Below are 22832 nucleotides of genomic sequence, written 5' to 3' on the forward strand. Positions count from 1 at the left end.
TTGAGGAGAGATTGTTTTCTTTTTCCTTGCGCATTGAGGTCATTTCAGGAATAAGGCTGAGGATCCCGTTGATTGGTCCATTTTCACCGCTGGTGACCCACCTTTCGAAACATGGCAGGAGACGAACAACTGGGGCTGAAGAAGTGGGAACCGCGGACCGCCAACGTCAACCCCCTCTTACCTTTCAAGGTCAAGTCCTGACTTCGACCACGGTAGTGATGCGATCGTTGGAAGAGTCAAGGTACAAGTTTATGCAGTGTAAAGTGTGGCCTGCACGCGCTGACTCCTCCCAAGAGCACGATGGCAAGTTACACTAGGACACGCCAAAAGCGTCGAGGCTCTGAAGAAGTCCGTCAGACTGGATGGTGACGAAAGTCCCAGCAGATCTGGACTCCGATCAGTCTGTTGGAAGGTAAGTCTTGGCTCTTGGATTCATGGAGGGGGAAATGACAAGTCTGTAGATCTTCCTACTCTTTCAAAGCACCGAGGTCACGGGATGGTCTGGTACTCTGATAGATTCTCGGAGTGCTTACACTTCTCTCCGAGAACATCTCCTCAGATACATAGAAAACCCCGATGAGCTCGGCTCTGCTTTGGATCCCTTAGACGATGATCAACATGTAAGTGAATCGTGTGGATGTGGTCTTGTCTTGCTTTATTGAGGGTGAAATCGCTTGCCAAATTGCTAAAACCTCTAGTCCCCATGGAATACTCTGCGGCAAGACGAGGAAATCCGGGCAGAGATTTTCCAGGATGTCGAAAGATGTATGCCAGAGGAGCCTTATTTTCGAAGGCCTGAGACACAGCGAACCCTACTGGATATTTTGTTCATCTTCTGCAAGATCAATCAAGATGTAGGATACCGACAGGGCATGCACGAGCTTTTGGCTCCCATTCTATGGGTGGTCGAGCAGGATGCAATTGAGAATCGGAATGAGAGTGACAAAGGAACTTCTGCAAGAGATGATCCTGTTATGAAGCAGATATTGGATCCTGTTTACATCGAGCACGATGCCTTCACTCTCCTTTCTCTCATGATGCGATCAGCCAAATCGTTCTATGAGCTCGGAGAGCCAGATAGACGACCAAGCACGCCCTCTACAGGTTCTGGAACTCCTCAGCATGGTGCCTCCCCTATTGTGGAGAGAAGCAAGCGTATCCATGAGATATATCTTGCAAAATTAGACCCAGAGCTTGCAAAACATCTCACAGATATCGAGGTGCTCCCGCAAATTTTTTTGATGTGGGTTTTTAACCTGTCTTGAAAGTTCCACGCTGACCTCTGGAATTAGACGCTGGATTAGACTCCTCTTTGGGCGCGAATTTCCATTCGATGAACTGTTAGATTTGTGGGATGCTCTTTTAGCAGAGGATCCAGCTTTAGACCTTGTGGACATGGTTTGTGTTGCCATGCTCTTGAGAATCCGATGGCAACGTAAGTCAGTGCTTCAGCCGATTGCAGACTCAACTGATATCCTCTGTAGTGATAGAGGCGAACTACTCGTTCGCATTGATGCTTCTACTCAAGTATCCAGCGCCTGACTCCCCAAATGGCCCCCAAACATTTGTGGATGATGCCATATATTTGCGGGACAATTTTAGCGCGGCTGGGGGTGCAAACATTATTAGCAAGTATGGTGGAAAAGCACCCCCACTGCCTTCGTCAGATTCAAGGCCATCAACACCCCTTGGCCAAGCATTGGGTCACAAGCGTAATATTTCTAGAACGAAGTCACCTTTACCATCGCCGGCAAGATTCTTGCAGCAACAGGGTGGAGTTGAAGCTCTCTTTCAAGGCGCAGCTAAAGGCGTTTTTGACCGAGGGGAGCGCCTTGGCATCAATAAAGCCGTCCGAGATGCAGTCGGAGAGGTAAAGAAGAACATGCAAGGACTTCAGACATCAAGGACTAATTCAACAAAACGGAGACCATCTGATGGTATGAGATGGTCACTTGACGACGGAAGATCAGTGCCATCTTCACGGGCCTCAGTTTCCGCCATAAACGCGCGAAACAAACAACTTGCACGCATGCTTGATCAAGCAATGACTGATCTCCGTGCCGTATCAGTTTCCGAGGATGAGGACAAGGACAAATATATTAAGGCCATGGATTTGGCAATCGCCAAGGTTGAGTTTGTGAAGGTCTATTTGGAGGACGCAACCATGCCTCTACCAGAAGAGTCATCCCACACCCAAAACCCAGATCCCCAGACCCCATCCCCGCTACCCGCTGACACCCCACCACCCCCACTTCAACAGCCTCTGCAGGGTACAACGACGCCAGATCCCACGGCTTATGCGTCTTCAGATCTGGAGGGTGGGAAGGCTGTTGCAGAGGACGTGGGGAAGCCGTTGCCTGCCAGTCATAGCCTGGACGTGGATGAAAGCAAGGCTCCGGCTATTGCGGCTTCACCTGTTGCAATTCCATCAACAAATTTACAGCAAATCACCGTGGAACCTGCAAACGAAGAAGAACCGCAGCATAGGCCAAAGGCCCCTGTGCCTACACGATCCACGATTGCACAGTCCAGTTTTTCATGGATGCTGGAACCAGATACCCCCTCTGCATCGGCCATGAAATCGTCTCCTCCTAAATCTTCGCCTCCATTCCTCAAACCTACCAAGCGACCAGTGTCCGGTTCTGGCCGAGACAAAGCGGCATTTCTGTTTGGCGACGTGGATGACTTTCCATCGAATATCCAATCCCGACCTCGTATTGACACTGAGACGTTCAATCTGGGTACTATCAACGGAAACGACTCGTGAATGGGCATGCGGAGGGTGGAGAATATGCAGAAAAGGTGGGACAATATCAGAAGGAAATTCTCCCTCTAGAAGCAGAATAATCAGAGCAGCGCGCGAGGTTTCCCTCTTTAATTGGTGCCCGATTTCCTTTTGGTAAATCACACTTTTGTTGCCCTCCATTTCTGGACTTTTACCCCACGAATAGACTGTGGGTGCGGACTTTTTCGTCTAATCAAATGTCAGTTTCAATAGCCGATTGGCGATCTCCCTTGGGGCAAGGAATCAAGTGGTGTGAGGGGATGGGAGCAAGTGAGGATCTGGGCACTGCAGCCTGGCTCGCCTCTGAACGTGTGGTGAGTGAGGTTGCTGCATGCAGTATCCCACGCAGAATGCACGATGCTGCATTTGATGGCTGCCTCGTGCTTCCAATCTGGGGCTCTCCCCCCTAGCCCCGTTAGTTCTGCATTTTCCACATTGTTGATGAGTCCCAAAATACGCCCCCAGCCCAGATCGTGTGCAATGCAACCAGCCTTTCTGGACTTGACCACCTTGGCCCTCTTTCTGTTGATGAGATTGCGATTTAATGCAGCATCTCGACGGGTTCCCGGTTCGGGATTTATGCCGGGGAATGCTTGCAGTGCAGTCATGTGAATGTGGCCATTACCCCTCTTCGGATTGCCTCCGTGAGACTTTTTGCAGGAAAGTGTGGAGGATTGGTGGATTGGTCGAAATATCGATTGAAAGTGTCCAATGACAAGGAGCAGCATGCTGGAAATGCCCTCAATGGTCAAAGAGCTCGCCTATGCAGCAGCACAGCAGCAGGAGGACCCTCCTGCCTGCAGGCAGTTCTTGAGGGGGTCCACTAGTCCACCGCCGCTTCTGACTGGCTGGAAGGGCACTAGTTCTAACTGGAACTAGTCTCGCGTAACGGGACCGCGAATGGCCCTACCCCTCCAAAAGGTCCACCCAAGGCAATATCAGCAAAGCTCTTCCAAAATTTCCTGGCCTCTTTCCACCTCTTTCCGCCTTCTCCTCCTCACACGAAACGACCATCTTCCCCCTCTGTCCCCGTTCCTCCAGCGATCCCGACGACCTTCACTCGTTGCTCTATCCCTCCCGCTCCGTCCCTGTGATCTATCCCCGTTCCCCGCTTCCACGCGACCCCCCTCGTCGCCTTCTCCTGCGACATCCGATTCTCCCTAGCAACCCCACCAGATCCCATTCTGCGCGGGTTCAATCTCCTCTGCAAACCACCCCAATCACGGTATGATATGGACATTCTCTTGTTGTTTGCTCGAGCAACCTCACGTGTCCAAATCCGTGCATTGGGCTTTTGCAACCACCTGTTCACCTTTCTGATCCACTGCTAATATGTCTGTCTCATAGACAAAGCGACTTCTTATCGTCGCAGCATAACAACTCAATTCCTCTTCTGTCGTGCGACCTTAATTTCTATTCAGGATGTCTGCTCCCCAAGACAATCGCGACAATGCCGACGAGCTTGTCGACAGCATGAACAACCTCAACGTTGGTGGTGACGAGGGTCGTGTAGGACCTGATGGTGAACCGCTTCCCAAGACCGACGAAGAGTATGCCGAGTCGCAACTCACTTTGAGGGCCATTGTTTCTTCCAAGGAAGCTGGTGTAATCATTGGCAAGGGCGGCAAGAATGTGGCCGACCTCCGTGACGAGACTGGTGTCAAGGCCGGTGTCAGCAAAGTTGTCCAAGGAGTCCATGATCGCGTTCTGACGATTGCTGGAGGATGTGAAGCCATTTCCAAGGCTTATGCAATTGTGGCAAAAGCTTTGCTGGAGGGCGCGCCACAAATGGGTATGGGTGGAGTCGTATCCAACAATGGCACGCATCGTAAGTGACTATACCACTATGGCTCGGGTTCTTGACTGATTGGTCCTAGCTATCAAGCTGTTGATCTCCCACAATCAGATGGGCACGATCATTGGCCGACAAGGCTTGAAGATTAAGCACATCCAGGACGTCTCCGGTGTCCGCATGGTAGCCCAGAAGGAGATGCTTCCTCAATCGACCGAGCGCATTGTTGAAGTTCAAGGTGCACCAGATGGAATCCAGAAGGCTGTCTGGGAGATCTGCAAGTGCTTGGTTGATGACTGGCAACGAGGCACAGGAACCGTGCTTTACAACCCTGTTGTACGAACTCAACCTGGTGGAGGTCCTGGTATGGGTCAAGGTCTGGGAGGAAATGGACGTGGTGACTATAACAACAACCGCGTCATGCGAACAGGCAATGGTGCCGATTTCAGCGAGGGCGCCCCTCGACAATACAATAACCGTCGCTCCGACTCGGATGCTGCCCAACGCGGTGGTCCACCAACTCACGATGAGAACGGAGAGGAGTTGCAGACCCAGAATATCAGTATTCCATCTGATATGGTTGGCTGTATCATTGGCCGCGCAGGTAGCAAGATCAGCGAAATCCGCAAGACTTCGGGTGCTCGAATCAGCATTGCCAAGGCCCCTCATGACGAGACTGGAGAACGGATGTTCACAATCATGGGCAGCGCGAAGGCCAACGAGACGGCCTTGTATCTCTTGTATGAGAATCTGGAGGCAGAAAAGATGCGCCGAAGCCAGGGCAGCCCTCAGGACTAAAACGTCTTTAATTCGGATTACAATAATTTCTTTGCATCCGGGCAGCGTTGTCGAAGTTCTTCCAGATCTGACTTGCCGCAAGGCTGATACTGCGATGGATCTTTGGAAGTCCCCGACTTTTCTCTAATCGACCGTTATTCCCTTCTACAAAAGCATTTCCTGGCTCATTTTTCACGATTCCACTTTCCTTTCGATACGGACTTTACGAATTTACGGTCATCCGGCAGCATGGTGTACTCAGGTAGCCCATCAAACTGCCGTTCCTCCTCGATACTCGAAACAGACGATTCGCCTTGACATTCAACAACTCGAGATACCGACACCCTGTCTCGACTTCCTCTGCCAACACGACGTCCTCCCTCGAACGCACGAGAATCGCCCTAATCTCGTCTTCATGCGGCTATGACCATAAATTCTCACAAAGTCACGAATCACGACCGACAACGAAGCTCTTTGCCCCACTCCCATTTCCAGAAAACGCTGGACATTCTCGACTCTCTCGTCGTCAAACTCGCTCCCTCACTCCTCACAACATCGAAAATAGCCTTATTTGACTCGTCACTGCCAGGGCTGGCTCGTCATACAGACACTCTTGATCTTCGGATAGGATGTACGTAGATTTAGTCTCAGGCTAGGCAATATGAGCAAAGAACTCTGAACACAAAATGTTTGAAATTTCAACATGTGATCAGAGCTAATCTAATAGGGGATAAATCCTCATTTACCCCAACAAGCAGCCGCAACATTGTTAGTTATGAGCACAGGAAATGTCTGGCCCATTTCAAATGTTCATGCCCCGCTTTCAATTCCCCTGGACGCCCAGCAAATGCTTCAATCATCCTCCTTGTACTGTAAAACGCGCCCCCCCTTTCTTGTCCCCACCCCCACCCAAACACCCTAACCTCTCCCACCGTTATAATCAGCTCCGCCAGCTTTCCTCAACCTGACAACGATATCCTTCTCGTCTAAATCCGACTTGTCTCTCGCATCAACCTGGATGCTATGGTGTCCCAAAACCTTTTTGACAGCCCCACTCTCAATACTAACTCGTGCTTTTCTCATGACCTTCGTAGATTCTCCAATCCATACTATGAGCACGAACTTCACACGCTTGCTTTCCGTATCATTGGCATATTCCACTCGTGAGTATGCATATTGCGCTTGTGTTGGGTCCAGTTTGTCTGCTAATTCGGAGAGACCTCCTGTCCCAGTCTCGCTGAGCTTTAGTTTGTCTCCTACGGCTGAGGCGTAGGAGATTATGAGCCAATTCGTTTCGTCCTTATCTGAACGGACAGCATCGTATGCTGCAAGAATATCGGGGGCGTCAGCACCAGACATTTTTGAGGGTTTGATGGGGGGGGAGGTCGGTGAATGTTGAGGATAAAGATTTTAGTCGGATCTAGTCCGCAATCTGTTAATAATGTGGAAATTGATTTTGAGGTGAGCAGAGTCGCCAACTGTGCCAGAAATAATTGTCTAATTTGAAATGGAATAATGGAAGGACTTGAGGTTAACTTGAAGACGGCACAACTTAGCGTGTCAGATTTCTGCCGAAGCACTTTGCTTGATAGGGAAGATTGGCGGGCGGTGTGGAGATTCAAGGTTCGTCACTTGTTGTCCAAATTATTATCTGTCCAGAACGATCAGCGGTAATAAACACTCTAGACTTTGCCATTGCATGAAGTTTCCTTGCATCTCTCACGCTCCTTCTCGTCCAGTCATTCCTTTCAGCATACCCGCACATAATTCAGAATGGCAAGAACGAAACAAGCCACTCCCCTTCGCCGAGAGCCTTCGTCCGAGTACACCAGTAAAGCAGACCAGAATGGGACACCAACGAGGAGCTCACGAAATTTGGACAAGGAGACAGATAGGACTGGACGACGGGGTTCCGTTTCACTTGCAGCTGAGAGCGTGATTGAAGCTCTTGCGCCAGAGGCAAAGAAGGAAGCTGGCGCATTGCAGTTCTTGGTGGCAGTTGGTGGCATTTACGGGTCGTTGTAAGTGGTATGAAATCTACGTGGAGACACAATTCTGATTCTCTGGATAGCCTCACTTGGGCACTCCTTCAAGAACGCCTTACTACAACTCCGTATGGCAATGCGAGCTCCCCCGAACTCTTCAAGTTCCCCGTCTTCCTCAATACCGTTCAATCGCTTTGCGCAGCTTTAATAGGCTATTTGTACCTTCGCTGGGATACCAAAGGCTCGAATACAGCTCCGATAATACCAAATCGCCGAATTCTGGTGCCTTTATTCCTCGTGGCTGTCACCTCATCGCTAGCATCTCCCTTTGGCTATGCATCTCTCGCCCATATCGACTATATAACCTTCATTCTTGCTAAGTCCTGCAAGCTTCTTCCCGTTATGTTCTTGCACATAACTCTGTTTCAAAAACGATACCCACTGTACAAATACCTTGTCGTTCTCGCCGTCACATCAGGCGTTGCAGTCTTTACCCTCCATGCTGGCTCCGCAAAAGCTCATTCCAAGCCCTCAAAAGCAGCCATCAACCCAGACAGAAACAGTGCATGGGGTCTCCTACTTCTGGGTATTAACTTACTGTTTGATGGCCTCACGAACACCACACAGGATCACATCTTCCAGACCTACCAGCCGTACAAAGGGCCTCAAATGATGTGTGCAAACAACATCATCAGCACGATCCTCACATTCTCATATCTCGCTCTCTCGCCGTACGTAGTACACACAGGTATTGGCGAGTATCTAGGTATGGATCTCGCATCAGGAGGAGGCGGCGAGTTCGCAGCAGCACTGGGATTTATGGCCAGACACCCAAGGGTCTGGTACGACGTTCTCGGCTTCGCCATGTGCGGAGCCATCGGCCAGGTCTTCATCTGTAAGCCCCTGCCCTCCCCCTTGTCCCCTCTTTGTAGGCTAAACGAAACCAGTCTACACACTCTCAACCTTCTCCTCCCTGCTCCTAGTTACCATAACCGTCACCCGCAAAATGCTCACCATGATCCTCTCTGTAATCTGGTTCGGGCACCACCTCGGAAGCAGGCAGTGGATGGGCGTAGCGCTCGTTTTCGGCGGGATAGGCGCTGAAGGAATCATCACTCGCCGCGAAAAAGCTGCAAAAGGGAAAGCTAAGCTGGCTGGGAAGAAAGAACTCTAAACTCTCCCACCCAGCACTTGCTACTTAGACATCAAGAGTTTTGCATATATTTGGCGCAGGAGGAGTATTTGAATTTCAAGACTAAAAGGAGTTCGTTGCTGGGTCTACGTTTTGATAGAAAATAGAAGCACATGAGTTTCGGTCAAACATTTTAACGTTTTTTATTTTCCTTGAATTCTTTCCATTCTGGATGCCGTCTTTTGTCCGCGTAAGAAGTTCTCGGCATACGAGGATCTTGATTTTTGGCCTTGATGCGAGCCTGGTGCCCACAGTCCTTGATAAAACAGGAATCGATGTGCTACCACTATTTTGGGAATGTACTGAGTGTGCAAATACCATGTCCTCAATCCACGACTACACCTAATGATCACATGGACGCCATCCCAAAATAGGAATTGCAGACTTCATCCATTCACAGGACTAGCAAGCAGCCTCTCTTCCAACCCACACGTTGACTCTGCAATCTTTCACAGGACTCGCATTAGCCTCCTATACCAACACAACACACACTGAGTCACCAAACCTCACATTTAAGGATCCCTTTTACTAGGGTATCCGTTTATTCCGAAGCCTCGGCCTCAACTCGACACTCGTTATATTATACACAAGGGGATCGTCTATGACGAGTCACCCAATTCGCTCCAAACGCCACTATGCAACGCCGTGCACCCTCATGACGGCATGTTACTCTAACGCCATAAATCCAACCCAGTGTGTCATCATCTCGCATGATGTGGTATATCTCGCTGCAAAATTATCGTCAAACTCAAGATCTTCTTGGCTCAGAGGAAATCATCGATAGATCGGGTGATGGGCGCTTCGCCTTTGGTGGGCGGACTTCGTGGATCCTCGTCCAACGCCAGAGAGGCTCGTTGCGTCGGAGTGTGGAAGAAGGAGGACCGAGGAAACTCGAAGAGCCGAGGAGAGAAGACATTAGGCGTTGGAGGAACGTCTGCTTCGGATCCGAAACTGCGGGAAAAGCTCTGAAGGGGGTTGCTCGTCATTTCGGTCACGCGAGGTGACATCAAGTCTTCCCACTCATTGCCTTCACGCTTTGGACGTTCGTTGCTAATGGACACATCTCCGAAACCAAAATCGAAGCCTCCAAGCCTCTCAATCGCCGAGTCGGTTATGGTTGGCTCGATATTCTCCTCTGGTTTGGCCAGAGCACCGTCTCGCGCCGAAGCATTTGGAGTCGAGTTACCTCTTGCTCGGGACGGAGTGGGAGGTTGATCCGCGGACAAGGTCGGCCTGTGCTTCACCGTCTTTCGAATCGCATTGTTCTTCTCCGCCTTTTTCCTCTCAATCACTTTCTTGAAGTCGTTCAGCGAGAACAGAAGTGACATGTTCGGGTTCACCCAGCGAGATTTCGACTGTGCTAGCGAGTATGCTTCGTTCGGTCCCAGATCCTGGTTGATATACATCCCATAAGCGATAATCAAGGTGGCTGACCGGCTGGCACCTTGTTGACAATGGACAAGAACCTTCTTCCCTTCTTTTGTTCTGGCTTCTATAGTCTGGCACAAGTCCCATAATTCATCCTTTACGTCTGTGTTGTGATCCCAGGGTACGTGAATATACTCTGGAAGCTTTTTCTCGACCGAGGGTTTCGGTGTTGTCGGTGAGGATTCTGTCGAGCTTGATGGTTGTACTTCGAATGCAGTACTGTACGACATCATCGTAGCCGCGGTATCTGGGGGGGCTTCATTGGCATCTGGAGTGACTTCTGTCCGACCTGGAACCGGCACAGAGTCTTCCTTTTTTGACTCCTGTGGGTCCAATGCTTTGAAGGGATTTTTCACCTCACGCGCTACGTTAATTATAACGTCAAACTTCATTGCCTCTTCCAGTTTTGGTTCCAAGTAAAGATGAACGCTGGGTTCATGCATTAATATTGGGCCTTCTGGATATGACGGAGATTTCGCATCTTCTCCTGAGTGTGGCCGGTCGAAGCTATCACCGCCAACAGCGACTCCTGGTATTCGGGTCGCCATTTGCACTGCAGCGGGGGCTTCGTGTGCGTCTTCATCAATAGTGAAGGTGTTCATGGCGAGGTTTGACTCCTTGAATCTTGACGAACCAAGAGGTTTCCTTTCCCCCAATGTCATGCCGCCACTAGGACCAAAACTTGGAGTCGATAACATCTGTGGTGACGAAATTGAATGCTTCAAACTCCTCCGTTGCAGCATCGTTGGCATCCCTGGAGATGCTAATGGCTCGATGGCTAAAGAAAGATTGTTGGCCGCTCCAGTGTTTAAACTGAGTAGGCTCGGTTTCCGCCTCCCTTTCAACGTTGGGGGCTTTATAAATGATGGGGAAGAAGGCTCAGAAGATTGAAAGGAATCAATACTTGAGTTGAGGTTAAGAGCGAGGCTTTTGGGATTTTTTGCTTTGCGCGGTAATGGGGAGGTCATAGGTCGGTCGTCGTTCAAAGGTAAACGAGGGGTATTGGTGTCATCCATCTTCAGACTTTGAAAGGAATCTAAGCCAAATGTCGACCCAGAAAACGAGGATAGCGGTACTAAGGTTATTGGTGATTCGGGAGAAGAGCTGGGTGAGGGGTCCGATAACGAGGAGGAGTCGACTGTTGAGATCGTCGTGGTAGGGGAAGAGTCGGTTGAGTCAGAAGCCTGTGTAGATGTGCTTTCTCGGTATTGGTGTGAATGTATTTGTGGGCTTTCTTTCTCGATAGCGTGTTGTGAAGATTGCTGGAGGGGGTGCTGAATCGTACGTGTCGCTCCAGACAACTTTGGGGGATGGCCCAATGCCGGGCTCTCTACGCCCGCTGAGTCCATGTCATATACAGACATGAACGATGGTATGTGACTCTCATAAATCCTCGGGCCAGCTGCTGACGGCATCTTTGCAGGTTGGTAGTGAGTTCGGCCCCTCGAAACGATAGCAGGAACCAAGGCCCCGTCGGCCCGTTGCCTCAACCGTCTTGCCTGAGAGTCGACTGTCCTCGATACCGTTGATCGTTCAGCGAGAGGTGGGGTTGATGTTGCAACCGCAGTGAGCGACCTCCTCAACGGTTGATTGTTAGCATTCGAGCACCTTGACAGCGGATTCGTGGCAGGAGCACGCGAGGATATAAGGACTGTGGAGGAGAACGAGCGTTGGAGGCATCGTCTCTGATCAAATTCGGGAGACATAGAACACCAAATGCTGTGGTGTTTCCCGACACGACAAACAGTTGTTGTACAGTACAATTCTTGAACCAACTCAGAGATGAAGCCTCTTGGGCAGCGGGTATGAAGAAGGGAAGAAAGTCAAAATGAAACGGGAGGTATTTACCAGGCCCTATGAGGCGCTTCCGAGCTGGGTCACTCGATGGCAAACCCCCGTGCTTAGCGCCGCGAGATGACGCGCCTGAAATTATTGAAGGCCGAATGAGGGAGAGGAGGCCAAGGGAGGCGGGCGTCGGTAGGCTCAAATCGAGGTGCGTATGAAGATTGGTGCGCGATCACTGCCACGAAGGATGCTTCAACAAGCAAGAACAACCCCTCGACAAGCAAGCTAATCGTGCGTCTCGCAGGTCAGCACAGGCAAAAGGTGCCGCAGTGCTCGTCGTATGGCCGAGCCGCTAGATTCTCCCGCGTTGTCGTTGTCGTCGTGCTGCCTACACCTCGCTCAGCCGTCTGGATGTCGCAGAACTCAGCACGGCGACTGCAACGAGACAAAAGTTCAAGTTCGAGTTCGAAGGAGAGGCAAAATAGTCTCGACGCTGTTGGCGACAGGCAGGGTTGATTATTGTTGGCTCTACTACCAAAGCGTGTCAGCTCGCATGCAGCCACTAAGGGCGAGGCCAGCCGGATCCGCTGCCTATAAATAGCCCCCTTGTCGAAGGGTGGGCGCCAACGACGAGCGAATGGGAGCGAAAGAAATTGGCCTTACAAGCAGACTCCTCCTTCTGGACGTCTAAAAGGGTCTCGAGCAAATCAGCTGCCGCTGCCGCACTGGCTTTGCCGTAATCAAAAGAGGCCTCCCCGCCGACAACAAAGGCGATATGTATTGTGGTAAAGGCTCGCGAGAAAGGGCCGTTCGAAGCGTTCTCTACGCATTCCTCCAGGGACAAAGAGCTTTACAAACCGGGACCACGCAAGGACGAATTATGCAGATCGAGAAGGGAATGCTGCGAGCAGGGAACAATTATCGATTAAGTGGATGGGTGGACAGAAAAGTTTCGTGGGGCTTCGACAGCGTTGCGCCGGCTGGAACGTCGTGATGTTTGGCTGTCGATGAAACCCCAACCTTCTTCCCGTCCAGACTAAGTGAATTAGATGAAAATAACAGTGTCCAAAGTGCGAGAGGCGCCGCGTTCCGCCCAAAACAATTATTCAAGCTTGCTTCGTTGGGTTGGTTCCTCTCGAAGGATTCGGAAGCGGACAAAGGGGCAGAGTAGTGCTTTGCGACCGGTCGACTCGTAGCTGCAAGGAACAGAGAATAGAGAGGAGAGGGCGATGGTGGTGCCGGAAGGCGAGAGCGACGGGGTCAGAGAACCATCCTTGAGAGATGGAGTCGGCGAGGGCAATGGGAGCGAAGAGGAGGAGCGGGGAGGGGGAGGGGGAGGAGGAGGAGGAGGAAGAGGCGGAGGAGGAGGAGGAGGAAGAGAAGAAAAATTTGACGTTGATGATCAACGGAGAATGGATGGGTGGTGGGTAGTGGAGCTCGGAGTGGAGTGAACATGAGAGGCCAGAGAGGCCCTCGCTCTGGTGCCCGCTCTCTCTCGCCCTCGCCCTCGCCCTCGCCCTCACCCTCACCCTCACCCTCAGAACACAATGCGGCCTGAAAACTGGAGCAGAATGCCTGGCGGAGAGTGAAGCGTGCGATGCATGTTCCGCAGGACGCTGATTGGGGCGAGTCGATCAAACCCTCGACAAGCTGAAACGAAGCTAAGGACGTTTTTAGAACTGAGCCCAGGAGTGGCCAGCCAGCCAGTCAGTCAGTTACTAGCGCAGTCAACCAGTGTGGCCCCGCAAGAATCGTCCAAGCAGGTCAAGCCGAGATGGCACCTCGAAGCGGGCATGGGACTGGGACTGGGACTAGGACTGGGACGAGGCCTGGGCTTGGCATATTGAAGAGCAGCGGCCCCCCCTTTTCTTTCGTCACGTGTGTGCCACCGCCCCTTGGTGGCACTCTGATAAATATAAATAAATATGGCTTCTCCTTGCTTGCCGGCATTGTTAAGGCCCGCAAGCATGATTGCGTGCCCCCGCGTTCGTCTCATCATTTAACAATGACGCTTTGATCAGAGCGAGGCTGCGAGTGTGCAGGCCGTGGAGAGCCCCAACAATGCATAAACTCTCAACCCATCTCCTGCCATGACCCGTTGTTCACGTTGCTCAAGTCGTCCCCCGCCAGGCAGTCAGGCCGTCATCTCTCCAAAGTGAGGCTGAAAGCTACAGTAATAAACTGAAAGTCCCTTAGGCGGAGAGTTTCTTGGAGTAGTTTCGAATCAATGTTTTCGGCCCCAGGAGATACAATTCGTCGCCCCGTGCCCCCCGATTCAGATGGCAGTGCTCTGAACCTTTCGTCTGCAGCCTGCTCTCTCCAAACACTCTGATGGTCAGACAGCTCGGGCCAGGTCAGCACGGTAATGATTGAAATGAAATTCATTGTGGGCAGCCTCTCGTCGCTGCAGCCAACTGATGAGCGACCTCTCCCGAGTGCCGGCAACGATTGGCCAATTCGCCAGACGCCCCAGCATCGTTGAGATGCACGACTTGTGGTCTTGCATGCGGCAAAGACGAAATACGTGGGGCAGAATTCTTCGTCACGCACCTCCGGCCGAGTTTCTCGATCGTCTGCAGAACCCCGGCTCCAGTGGTTGGGGGATATGTATATACCTTAGGAAAAGCAAGTTGGGTGTGATATGTTTGTTGTCTCAACCCATGGCGGCCGGCCGTTACTCCCGCCCGCAGTAATTGTCATCACATTCTTGAGTTCTTCAGCATGTCTCCGAGGTTCCGGCTGCCTCCTGTTCCTCTGTTCCTCGACACCCATCGCTTCATTTCGAGCAGTGCAAGCTAGGGGGAGGCTTGGACGACGAAACCTCGTGAAGATCTGGGCGGGAATAATAACGTGGCCGGCCGGGGCGTGCTAGCAACCGCAAGGGTCGAAACCCCTCCTCTAATGCAGGTCGAAATGGATGCCGAGCCCCTGAGTTTTTGGAATTCAATGCTACAGTACAGACTGCAGGATGCTTGTGATGTCAACCAGCAGAGAGGCGTCTGAAGTTCTGAACAATGAGGATCTGCAGATATTTGTAGGCTGTTTCAGAAGGAGAGTTTTGGAGACTCTGGTTCTGGTCCGTCCGTGGGTGCAGCGCCACACAGGACCTTGCGGTGAAGAGATGTCCAAGGCCAGCACTTCGCAGCACCAATTCGACGACAGCGTCTCCACCAGACTTGTATAGTTAAAGCACAAATCTTCCAGCTCCTCTCCTTCCATGGAGCTACGGATAATGTCAGATGCGTTGGGGCCCATGCCTGGATCCTGCAACGGCGTCTCTCTAAGTCTTTCTTTTGGAGCATCTAAGGATTCCGTTGCGACTTTCCGCCAGCCGTTAGGTGTGATCAGTGTTGAATCCATGCATGGGCGTTTTGCGCTTTGGTCCCGAAGAAATGATAACAAAATTGGCCCATCTATATTGAACCGCATTCCATTCCTGTCAAAACCCCGTGAAGCCCCTCCCGCCTGCTTGCCCTCCCCATCTTCTGGCCAGGCCAGTCCTCCGTAGAGCACAATGGAGGTGCCTCCAGAAGCTCTCAGAGAGCACACAGCTTCGAGATTGCCCTCGTACCGCTTCCTGGATATCAAGACGACAGGCCCGGTCGTTTCGGTCTCACCTAGAGCGATGCACGGCCACGATAAACTCCAGGTACAGGCTTCACGGCCCAGCAACGAGCCAGCTAGTTCTACCACCAGCAACCTCATAAAACCTCCTTCTGCTAAAGATACCGTGCACAACCGCACCCATTCTGCGAGCACCATCTCGACTCCCCAAAAGCGCGATCCTCCCAAGGCACGACCGCAGACGCTTCCCTATCCCAGCATTCCTGGCGCTCTCGAGTCGTCCATTCAACCGGCGCCGACCTCCACGCCCAGAGCACAAAAGGCAAGAAATGTCAGCAGGGACGTTGGGAAGGGGCCGCCCAGAGCAATGATTACCCAGCGATCGTACAAAGTCGAGAACTCGAGCAGCTCTTCCACCACCGACTGGGTCGCACAGCAGCAGTCGATTTCCACCGGTGACGGCGACGGTGACGAGGAACACCCGCCGCAGGTTTCCGCACAACCACAAACATCACGCCCCGTTGCAGACAGCGCGCCAGGAAGACCTCTCATCAAACCCATTCGTGGCTTTAAGCCTTCGACACGCAAAAGCGTCGAGATGACTGCGCGCCGCACTTCGATGGATCCGGACAGTACGCTGAGAGCGCTGGACGGGTTTGAGAATTCACCAAGGAACCCAAACCAGACCGAGCAGGACGAGCACAATAGCGATGATAGTGATTTATTTCTACGAGCAGCGAGGGAGGAGGAGTTGGCGCGACAGGCCAGCAACACGAATGGAGATGGTCTGAGCCGCTCCGATAGCAGAAGGGTAGGTTCCCATATTTATATCCCACATTCACGATTCCGAGATCTGCGAGGAGGATGATCCTGCTTCAGCACCCCACACTTTCCTTCTTCAAGTTTCAACCTAGATCTGAAGCCATGTACATCTTGTGGCTTTAATCTCATTAACACATTATCTCTAGTCCCGAATCGGACATCGCGCATCTCTCCCACCTTCAAGCAATCAGTACCAGCCCTCGATATCTCGTCGCCGTGGCTCTGATAATGAGAGTCTCAATGGTTCTCGTCTGGTCGACGAGCAAGAGGGCATTTCTCAGGCATTGACTTATCGTCCAGCTGCCAGGGACCGCCCTTCTGCGCTCGATGATATCAATAGAAGCCGATACTTTGCTGCGAACTCTCGATCTACCCCCACCACTCCAAGGGGGCTGGGAAGTAGAGAGATATCCCCGGAATCACAGACGCCTTATGGTGGACGCAGACCCTCTGCCCCAGACGCCGCACCACCTTCACGCACCTCCTCATACCGCCAATCGAATCTGTCATATTCGACCCCTCGAACTTACAATTCGTCACCTCTGGTCTCGCGTACAATGGACGTGCCTGACACCCCTGAGACACCCCGTGCAGCAGAAGGAACAGAGTCTACTGTATCAACAACAGCTCCATCCACTGTCTGGGACGAGTTAGAAGACCTCAAGTCACGTATACATAGACTTGAGTTAACAGGAAAGTTACCGGCCACATCTGGAGCTGCAATGTCTCGTGCCTCCAACGAACGACCGCCCACTGCAACTACGACCGTCACCACCATGTCCTCATCCCCAAAGAGGGGACGAGGAAATAGCATCTCGCCAACGGAAGCTGTCCCAACTGATAAGCCTGCCGAGGCTCACCCACTCCTTCATGCAGCTCTTGCGAAATCCAAACCATTACTGAGCACCGAGGTATATAAAGCCTTGGAGGCCACTGCCGCGGACGCTCTAGCGATCGCGTCTATGATGGGAAGCTCTGGCCAGCCTGGACCCATCTCAAGCTCACAGTCCACCATTGGAGGAACATCTTCGGTCTCAGATCGACAGGTTCGTCGGAAAGCCGACAGTATGTGCCGAAGCTTAACGGAGTTGTGTCTGGCATTGTCCGAAGGAAAGACTGAGCAGAGCATGCCTGTTGTCAATCAAGTTGCGTTGCAGCCGACCAGCCGTGATAATGAACTTCGTGTCAACCCAGAAACAGCCAACAACCAGCGCCAACTGGTAACGACTGATCTTACCAGGGTGAAATCCAGTCCAAGAGCTCTGAGTCGTCTAGAGGCACGACGAAGTAGCCTTCTTGCGACGAGTGCATTACCAAGCCCTCGTCACGCACCTTCAGAAGCCGGTACTCCTACTCAGAGTTCGATGGCTGGACGTCGAACATCATTGCTCCTTCGAAGTCGACGTGGCGGCACTGAGGAACCTGAAGAGGAAGACGATACCCGGTTCCGCGCACCTTCTAGAGCAGTTACTGAGCTTGGAAGGATCAGAAACTCTCCGAGAGAGTACACTTCTCAACAACCGCTTCCCGAGAAGTCAGCTTCTGTGCAGTCTTCTTTGCCGGTCAGGAGGCATTACACATCAACAAATCTCACGAACAATAGTGTCCCCCCAACGCCGCCGGTCTCGAGTTTAGGAGGCAGAAAATACCTGGACCGGTCAACACCTGAGAGAGACACCACCAGTGTTGTGGGAAGATTGGCTGAGGATCGTGGACAAAGAAAATCGTCAATTGGCCAAGGCTTTCCATTAGGAAGAACAGGTAGCCTAAATCGAAGGAGACAGCCTACATCAAACGACTCATCTGCCGGACAGCAAAATGGGTACCAATGATCTCAAATCATTATATTTGTACAACATCACGATCTGGAGTTTTGGAATCGGCAGCGCCTACATTGGAGCGTCTTTTCACAGTTTGTTTTCGCCAACATTGGGAAGGGGCACTTTGAGATACCCAAGACATGGTTCAACGATGGCACGATGAAACGTATCACGGACGCAATAGCGAACACTATGAGAATGCTCTCGCTGTAAATATTGCTACTTGCGTGCCTTTGCATCCGCTAGCCTTTCAAGGCCTGTAACACTACCCGCTCATGAAACGGTGGATATAGCTTTCCCATTGCTTTGCATTGTAGCTAGATATGGAGTTTGGGAGGTGCGTGTCTACGGAGAGGAACCATGAATGTATAACAGTTTGAGGCGCAATTCGCATTTGCCCCGAGCGTGCTCGATGCTTGACATTTGCACCCTTTCTCCTCGCTCGTCAAGTGACACCCTTTTCCATCCTTTGTCTCTCCGTCATCAAAATCGGCATTGAGTTGAGAAAGCAAGCGCTGGGCGGAGGAGTGAACAGAAGTGAAGGGAGTATCATGAAAGCCGGAGAAGTCAGGCAGCCTAGAACGGAATTTGATTTCATGTGCATCATTTAGTCACTTCTGAGTCCGTGGCAGAGACTAATAACACGCATTTGTGCTGGTCGGAAGATATCGGCTCCCTTTGTGGTCTCCAGTTCCAACTCCTACTGTGCACAACAAAGTCTGAATTGGAACAGGATTACGAAGACTTTCAAGAGGGCTGGTGATTTTGATTTATCATTCAAGTCAGCAGGCTCGAGATGTCATCCTCTTTCGTCATTGGCCAATCCCCGCCTCTAAGCACAAAGTCTTCAAGATCTTTTGTCCTCCTTGTATCACGAAACGTCGAATAAAAGTCTGTCCAATCCGCCTTGTAGATCGGTAACAGCATCCATGTCTCGCCATCCGCTTCCAGTGATTTCAAAACCCCTGAGACCTGGAACTTCTCTAGAGTAGAGCCGAACTTATCTCTTATTGCTTCGAGGAACGCCTTCCAACTTCCGTCCACCAACTCTCCCAGGATAGATAGACGTCTCAGAGAATCTACCTGCCTTCCAAGGAAGGAGAAGAATTGGGCTGTATCCATACTCACTCCAGAAAGTGAAAGTGTATGCAATTTGGTTGGGCATGGCGGGGTTTGCGGGAGGAAGTCGAGCGGGACAGGCAGGAGCAATTCAAACTTGAGGTAGATGTTTTCCAGATTCGGGGATGCTGAAATCCTCTTGCGGAGCCGGGTGCTGGCGATGCCATTTGAGAGGAACTCTTGCGGCTGATCGCATATGGTCAGGTTAAGGGACTTCAATCCGTTGAGATATCCATAAATATCCGGAGTCACTAGGTCCTCTTCGCCGCTGAAAAAGAACGAAGTGAGCTGATCATGGCCCATGTGCTGGATCTCCAACCCTGCCTGTTTTGCCGCAGCTAGGATGTCCACCAATTGGCTCGATCCCCGTTGACTTTGGAGTGACCGATAAGTTTCCATGTTATACTCTTCCCATACTTTTCTCAGAATACGGTGCTTGAAGGGATTGGGGCACACCACATCGAGCGTGGTGACTTGAGGTGCCTGTCGAAAGGCACGGATCAGCGAATCTCTGTCCCGCTCTTGCTCATCATCGAGATGCCTTCGCTCGATAATAGCATCAAGTTCTTCCAGTGCCTCCTGCTCCTCTCGCGTAGGGACAAAGTCTATGATTTCATAGTGACTCAGATGCGAATGACGAGAGCAAACTATAGATCGCAAATAGTCCGCATCCCAATCCTTAAGTTTCTCTGATTAGCAATGCCGAATAAGGAGCATTTTCGTAGATTGAAAATATTGCTTTTCAAGCTTTTCATGCTGAAAGCACGGCTAGAAAGTACACATCACCGGTAACATATGGGAACGGGGTCTTTGTGCGTGGAGAAACATGAACCTACACTGCTGTAAAATTTGACCTTCCTGATGACTCTGGCCGCTTGACGTGACACATTTGGGCTGGCTCCAATACTGATAAGCCGCGGAATATCGAGAGAATACGACTTGATGGTGAAGCAGGGAAGTAGCAACGTTTCCAGTCCGACCACAGCCCACGAAGTTGACACTAGGCGCAATGACTTCAAAGCCTCGATGTCGACATAACCGTAGATTAATCTCTTGACCTCGTATGGTAGATTGGCAGCCATGGTATGAGGCTGTTCTCGTAGCAAGAGAGCCTTGCCATGAGGGCTGTGCTGATGTTTGAGTTGGTTTCATCGTTTGTCGAAGTTGAGATGTCGTGCCGGTGACTCAGGCAGGGCTGAAGGGCAGCACACACTTAAGCGAGATCATTCATAAAAAGCTCTCTCCTCTTCACACATTATGCTCAACAGATCGTTTTTCGTCTTTTCAGCTATCAAGAACTCTTCTACATACTACCCTTTCTCCAGAACATACGGCTACCAAATCAACGACAAGAGCACAACCAGAATGGCTGCTTCTAGAAGTGGGGAAGATTTCATACACATGGCAGAGGAGCTGGATCTCACAGATCGGGGAGGAAAGCGAGGTGCACGAGGAGGCCGGCCAAAAGCTGGGGGAAGCGGTGGCAGCGGAAGCAGAGGAAATAGAGCTGGAGGAAGTGGCGGGGGAGAGATGAATAGGGAGGTCGCCATCTCTAAGGCCCTGTCGAAGTTACTGAGGCATGCCGCTGTGGATGTTGGCCTGAAACTCGATCCGGAAGGGTTTGCGAGGGTAGACCAAGTTGTGAGTATTCGATTCCATATTTATCCAGTGACAGGGCCTCTCGTTGAAGCTCATTGTCAATATCACGTGATTATCACGTGCACCTTCTTGAACAGGATGCCAATTGATATTCTCCAGATGCAATGGCAACGTCTGAAGTCACTGCACATTACATTCGAGGATATCCAAATAGCCACAACAGATAACGCTAAGCAACGATTCTCCATGAAGCCGAACCCATCACTGAACCCCCCTCCTGATCCAAAATCCGAAACCCCTTCCGACTGGGTTATACGAGCAAACCAAGGTCATAGCATAGCCGTCGACTCAGCAGCCCTGCTCGTCCCCATCACCATTGAGGCTGGCAACCTTCCGGATGTTGTGGTACACGGAACGTATTTCGGTGTGTATCAAGCTATTCTCGCTTCAGGCGGTCTGAAAAAGATGAGCCGGAATCATATCCATTTCAGCACAGGTTTACCAGAAGAGAAGCAAGGAGTTATCAGTGGCATGAGAAATGACGCCGAGCTGCTGATTTACGTCGACATCAAAAAAAGTCTGGAAGACGGAGGAGTTTTGTGGTGGATCAGCGAGAACGGCGTCCTCCTGACGGAGGGTGATGAGAATGGCATTCTGGGTACGAAATACTGGAAAAGAGTCGAAGGCAGAAAGCAGGACATTGGCATCCTCTGGGACAATGGTGAGCAGGTTAGAGAGCTGCCCCATAATTTAAGGAACAAGAAGCCGCCGCACGGAAAAGGGCCTGTGCCAAATGGCAAGGAGAAACTTGCGAAAATCGATGCAAAGGGGAAGGGAAAGTTCATAAGAGCTCCGGACAGATCATTTGGAGAAGACCCCCAAGAAGCAAATGGATCATAGACTCTATCAAGAATGAAATCTCATCGAACCCATAATGCTTCAGCTTGTGTGAGAGTGTCTAGTGCACTTGCAATCGATGATTATCAGCTACCATGAGCTTATTCAGATCGTGAACACGGGATGCCCAGAGAGTTTTTAAAAGCCTTGTCCTTTTACTTAAATGCTATACCAGGGTATCATGAAACACGTTAACGCCGAGCAATGCTTTCCATGACCGTCCATTCTCTTCCTCACTGCTCAAAGAAACCACCATCACTGTCATCATCAGCCTGGCCAGCATTCTCATTGCCCGTTGCATTTTGCAAAGCACCGAATGCTTCGTTCTTCGCAAATGCCATGGACTTGTTCTTAGTCCTGGAATCCTTAGCCTCGCGTTGACTCCTCCTTTCCCTCCGATTCATTCCAGTCATGTCCACCGGAGGGGGTTGTGGTTTCGCCTTTATTGGTTTTCTCTCCAAAGATTTCGAGACTTGAGCCGGGCCAACTGATATCCTGTTTCTCAAACGATTGAGAGTCCCGTCCTCCATGCATTTCTCCACCTCGCCCCACATTGGTGGCTTCGGCTTCGATTCAACCTCCTTCGAAGAATCCGGATCATTAGGAGACGAGGCCTTCGGAGGATAAAGGCTGACATAAACCTCGCTGAGGGGACAGTATTGGGTGTAGTTGAGGTCGACTTCAGCTACGTGCATCTGAGCCTTCAATGTCTCGACTTCTTCTGTTGATTCGGCAGCCAGTAAACATTTCCGCAGCTTTTTCAGTAATCTCGTAGCTTTCTGACGCTCTGCAATAAATCGATCAGTAGGATCTACCGTCTTCGAGCTCACTGACTTACCGAAGAAACGAACCATGTGATACTTCTTAATCATCTTTTGTCTAGTCTTCTCTGCCTGTGCAGATGCCAGTTCTTGCTGGTATGCGGCCAGTGCCCGTTCATCTTCTGCTCGCACATCTGCTGGTAGATCTTCTGCACGCTCCAGTTTCCTCGTCACATCGCGGACTCTCTTCTTTATGGCATTCACGCTTGATGCATGCGCTTGCTTTCTCTGAACTGGAGGCTCGAATCTGCGGGGTTTCTTTGCTGGTTTTGAAGGGTTGCCATAGACTTGGGATTGCCGTGATGCGTGAACCGCCTCTTGGGGGGTTGCTTCCTGATATTTCCTCTTCATGACCAAAGGTGTGCTCTGCTAGAGTTTAGAGTTCCTGCAGAGAACTCTCGGTAATTTTGTAGCATTTTCACATTTGAAGTCACTAACCTTAGCGT

The 22832-nt window shown here is 51.1% G+C and overlaps 10 protein-coding genes across 10 annotated transcripts; 5 read left to right on the plus strand and 5 right to left on the minus strand.

The window, feature by feature from the left end:
* Window positions 1-218: 218 nt before the first annotated feature.
* K444DRAFT_631157 (RabGAP/TBC) lies at window positions 219-2767 on the plus strand (the record flags this gene model as incomplete). Its single annotated transcript, XM_024883318.1, has 6 exons — window positions 219-241; window positions 295-412; window positions 462-620; window positions 699-1243; window positions 1293-1435; window positions 1485-2767. 6 exons carry the CDS (start codon window positions 219-221, stop codon window positions 2765-2767), a joined length of 2271 nt encoding a protein of 756 aa, XP_024735001.1.
* Window positions 2768-2874: 107 nt separating this feature from the next.
* K444DRAFT_725951 (uncharacterized protein) lies at window positions 2875-4025 on the minus strand (the record flags this gene model as incomplete). The annotated part of the gene is made up of 2 exons (XM_024888658.1): window positions 2875-3546; window positions 3789-4025. The coding sequence occupies 2 exons, from the start codon at window positions 4023-4025 to the stop codon at window positions 2992-2994; spliced, it is 792 nt and encodes a 263-aa protein (XP_024735002.1). The 3' UTR covers window positions 2875-2991.
* Window positions 4026-4207: 182 nt separating this feature from the next.
* K444DRAFT_631159 (uncharacterized protein) lies at window positions 4208-5375 on the plus strand (the record flags this gene model as incomplete). The annotated part of the gene is made up of 2 exons (XM_024883319.1): window positions 4208-4613; window positions 4663-5375. 2 exons carry the CDS (start codon window positions 4208-4210, stop codon window positions 5373-5375), a joined length of 1119 nt encoding a protein of 372 aa, XP_024735003.1.
* Window positions 5376-6272: 897 nt separating this feature from the next.
* On the minus strand, window positions 6273-6713 carry K444DRAFT_532745 (cofilin/tropomyosin-type actin-binding protein; the record flags this gene model as incomplete). The annotated part of the gene is made up of 1 exon (XM_024875099.1): window positions 6273-6713. One exon carries the CDS (start codon window positions 6711-6713, stop codon window positions 6273-6275), a length of 441 nt encoding a protein of 146 aa, XP_024735004.1.
* A 308-nt stretch (window positions 6714-7021) lies between these two features.
* Window positions 7022-8722, plus strand: K444DRAFT_591939 (UAA-domain-containing protein). Its single transcript, XM_024878215.1, has 3 exons — window positions 7022-7375; window positions 7426-8234; window positions 8287-8722. The coding sequence occupies exons 1-3, from the start codon at window positions 7128-7130 to the stop codon at window positions 8511-8513; spliced, it is 1284 nt and encodes a 427-aa protein (XP_024735005.1). The 5' UTR covers window positions 7022-7127; the 3' UTR covers window positions 8514-8722.
* A 383-nt stretch (window positions 8723-9105) lies between these two features.
* Window positions 9106-12026, minus strand: K444DRAFT_436211 (uncharacterized protein). The gene has a single exon (XM_024872805.1). The coding sequence runs from the start codon at window positions 11663-11665 to the stop codon at window positions 9296-9298; it is 2370 nt and encodes a 789-aa protein (XP_024735006.1). The 5' UTR covers window positions 11666-12026; the 3' UTR covers window positions 9106-9295.
* Window positions 12027-15258: 3232 nt separating this feature from the next.
* K444DRAFT_631164 (uncharacterized protein) lies at window positions 15259-17962 on the plus strand (the record flags this gene model as incomplete). The annotated part of the gene is made up of 2 exons (XM_024883320.1): window positions 15259-16119; window positions 16277-17962. 2 exons carry the CDS (start codon window positions 15259-15261, stop codon window positions 17960-17962), a joined length of 2547 nt encoding a protein of 848 aa, XP_024735007.1.
* Window positions 17963-18727: 765 nt separating this feature from the next.
* On the minus strand, window positions 18728-20151 carry K444DRAFT_631165 (uncharacterized protein; the record flags this gene model as incomplete). Its single annotated transcript, XM_024883321.1, has 2 exons — window positions 18728-19674; window positions 19902-20151. 2 exons carry the CDS (start codon window positions 20149-20151, stop codon window positions 18728-18730), a joined length of 1197 nt encoding a protein of 398 aa, XP_024735008.1.
* Window positions 20152-20328: 177 nt separating this feature from the next.
* K444DRAFT_614354 (uncharacterized protein) lies at window positions 20329-21600 on the plus strand. Its single transcript, XM_024880522.1, has 2 exons — window positions 20329-20710; window positions 20828-21600. The coding sequence occupies exons 1-2, from the start codon at window positions 20435-20437 to the stop codon at window positions 21566-21568; spliced, it is 1017 nt and encodes a 338-aa protein (XP_024735009.1). The 5' UTR covers window positions 20329-20434; the 3' UTR covers window positions 21569-21600.
* Window positions 21593-22774, minus strand: K444DRAFT_664617 (uncharacterized protein). Its single transcript, XM_024886984.1, has 2 exons — window positions 22404-22774; window positions 21593-22352 (listed from the first exon to the last, which is right to left on the minus strand). Exons 1-2 carry the CDS (start codon window positions 22735-22737, stop codon window positions 21799-21801), a joined length of 888 nt encoding a protein of 295 aa, XP_024735010.1. The 5' UTR covers window positions 22738-22774; the 3' UTR covers window positions 21593-21798.
* Between the last annotated feature and the right edge of the window lie 58 nt (window positions 22775-22832).

The sequence above is a fragment of the Hyaloscypha bicolor genome, assembly GCF_002865645.1.
Source record: "Hyaloscypha bicolor E unplaced genomic scaffold K444scaffold_98, whole genome shotgun sequence".
Lineage (NCBI taxonomy): Eukaryota > Fungi > Ascomycota > Leotiomycetes > Helotiales > Hyaloscyphaceae > Hyaloscypha > Hyaloscypha bicolor.

Excerpts from the sequence above, each read along its gene's own strand:
- K444DRAFT_436211 (XM_024872805.1), bottom strand. The coding sequence starts at position 11,665 with ATGTCTCCCGAATTTGATCAGAGACGATGCCTCCAACGCTCGTTCTCC.
- K444DRAFT_614354 (XM_024880522.1), top strand. The coding sequence starts at position 20,435 with ATGGCTGCTTCTAGAAGTGGGGAAGATTTCATACACATGGCAGAGGAG. Across the intron at positions 20,711-20,827 it reads TTGCGAGGGTAGACCAAGTT|ATGCAATGGCAACGTCTGAA; the intron begins GTGAGTATTCGA and ends GATATTCTCCAG.
- K444DRAFT_591939 (XM_024878215.1), top strand. The coding sequence starts at position 7,128 with ATGGCAAGAACGAAACAAGCCACTCCCCTTCGCCGAGAGCCTTCGTCC. Across the intron at positions 7,376-7,425 it reads GGTGGCATTTACGGGTCGTT|CCTCACTTGGGCACTCCTTC; the intron begins GTAAGTGGTATG and ends TTCTCTGGATAG. Across the intron at positions 8,235-8,286 it reads CATCGGCCAGGTCTTCATCT|TCTACACACTCTCAACCTTC; the intron begins GTAAGCCCCTGC and ends AAACGAAACCAG.
- K444DRAFT_664617 (XM_024886984.1), bottom strand. The coding sequence starts at position 22,737 with ATGAAGAGGAAATATCAGGAAGCAACCCCCCAAGAGGCGGTTCACGCA. Across the intron at positions 22,353-22,403 it reads TCACATGGTTCGTTTCTTCG|AGCGTCAGAAAGCTACGAGA; the intron begins GTAAGTCAGTGA and ends GATTTATTGCAG.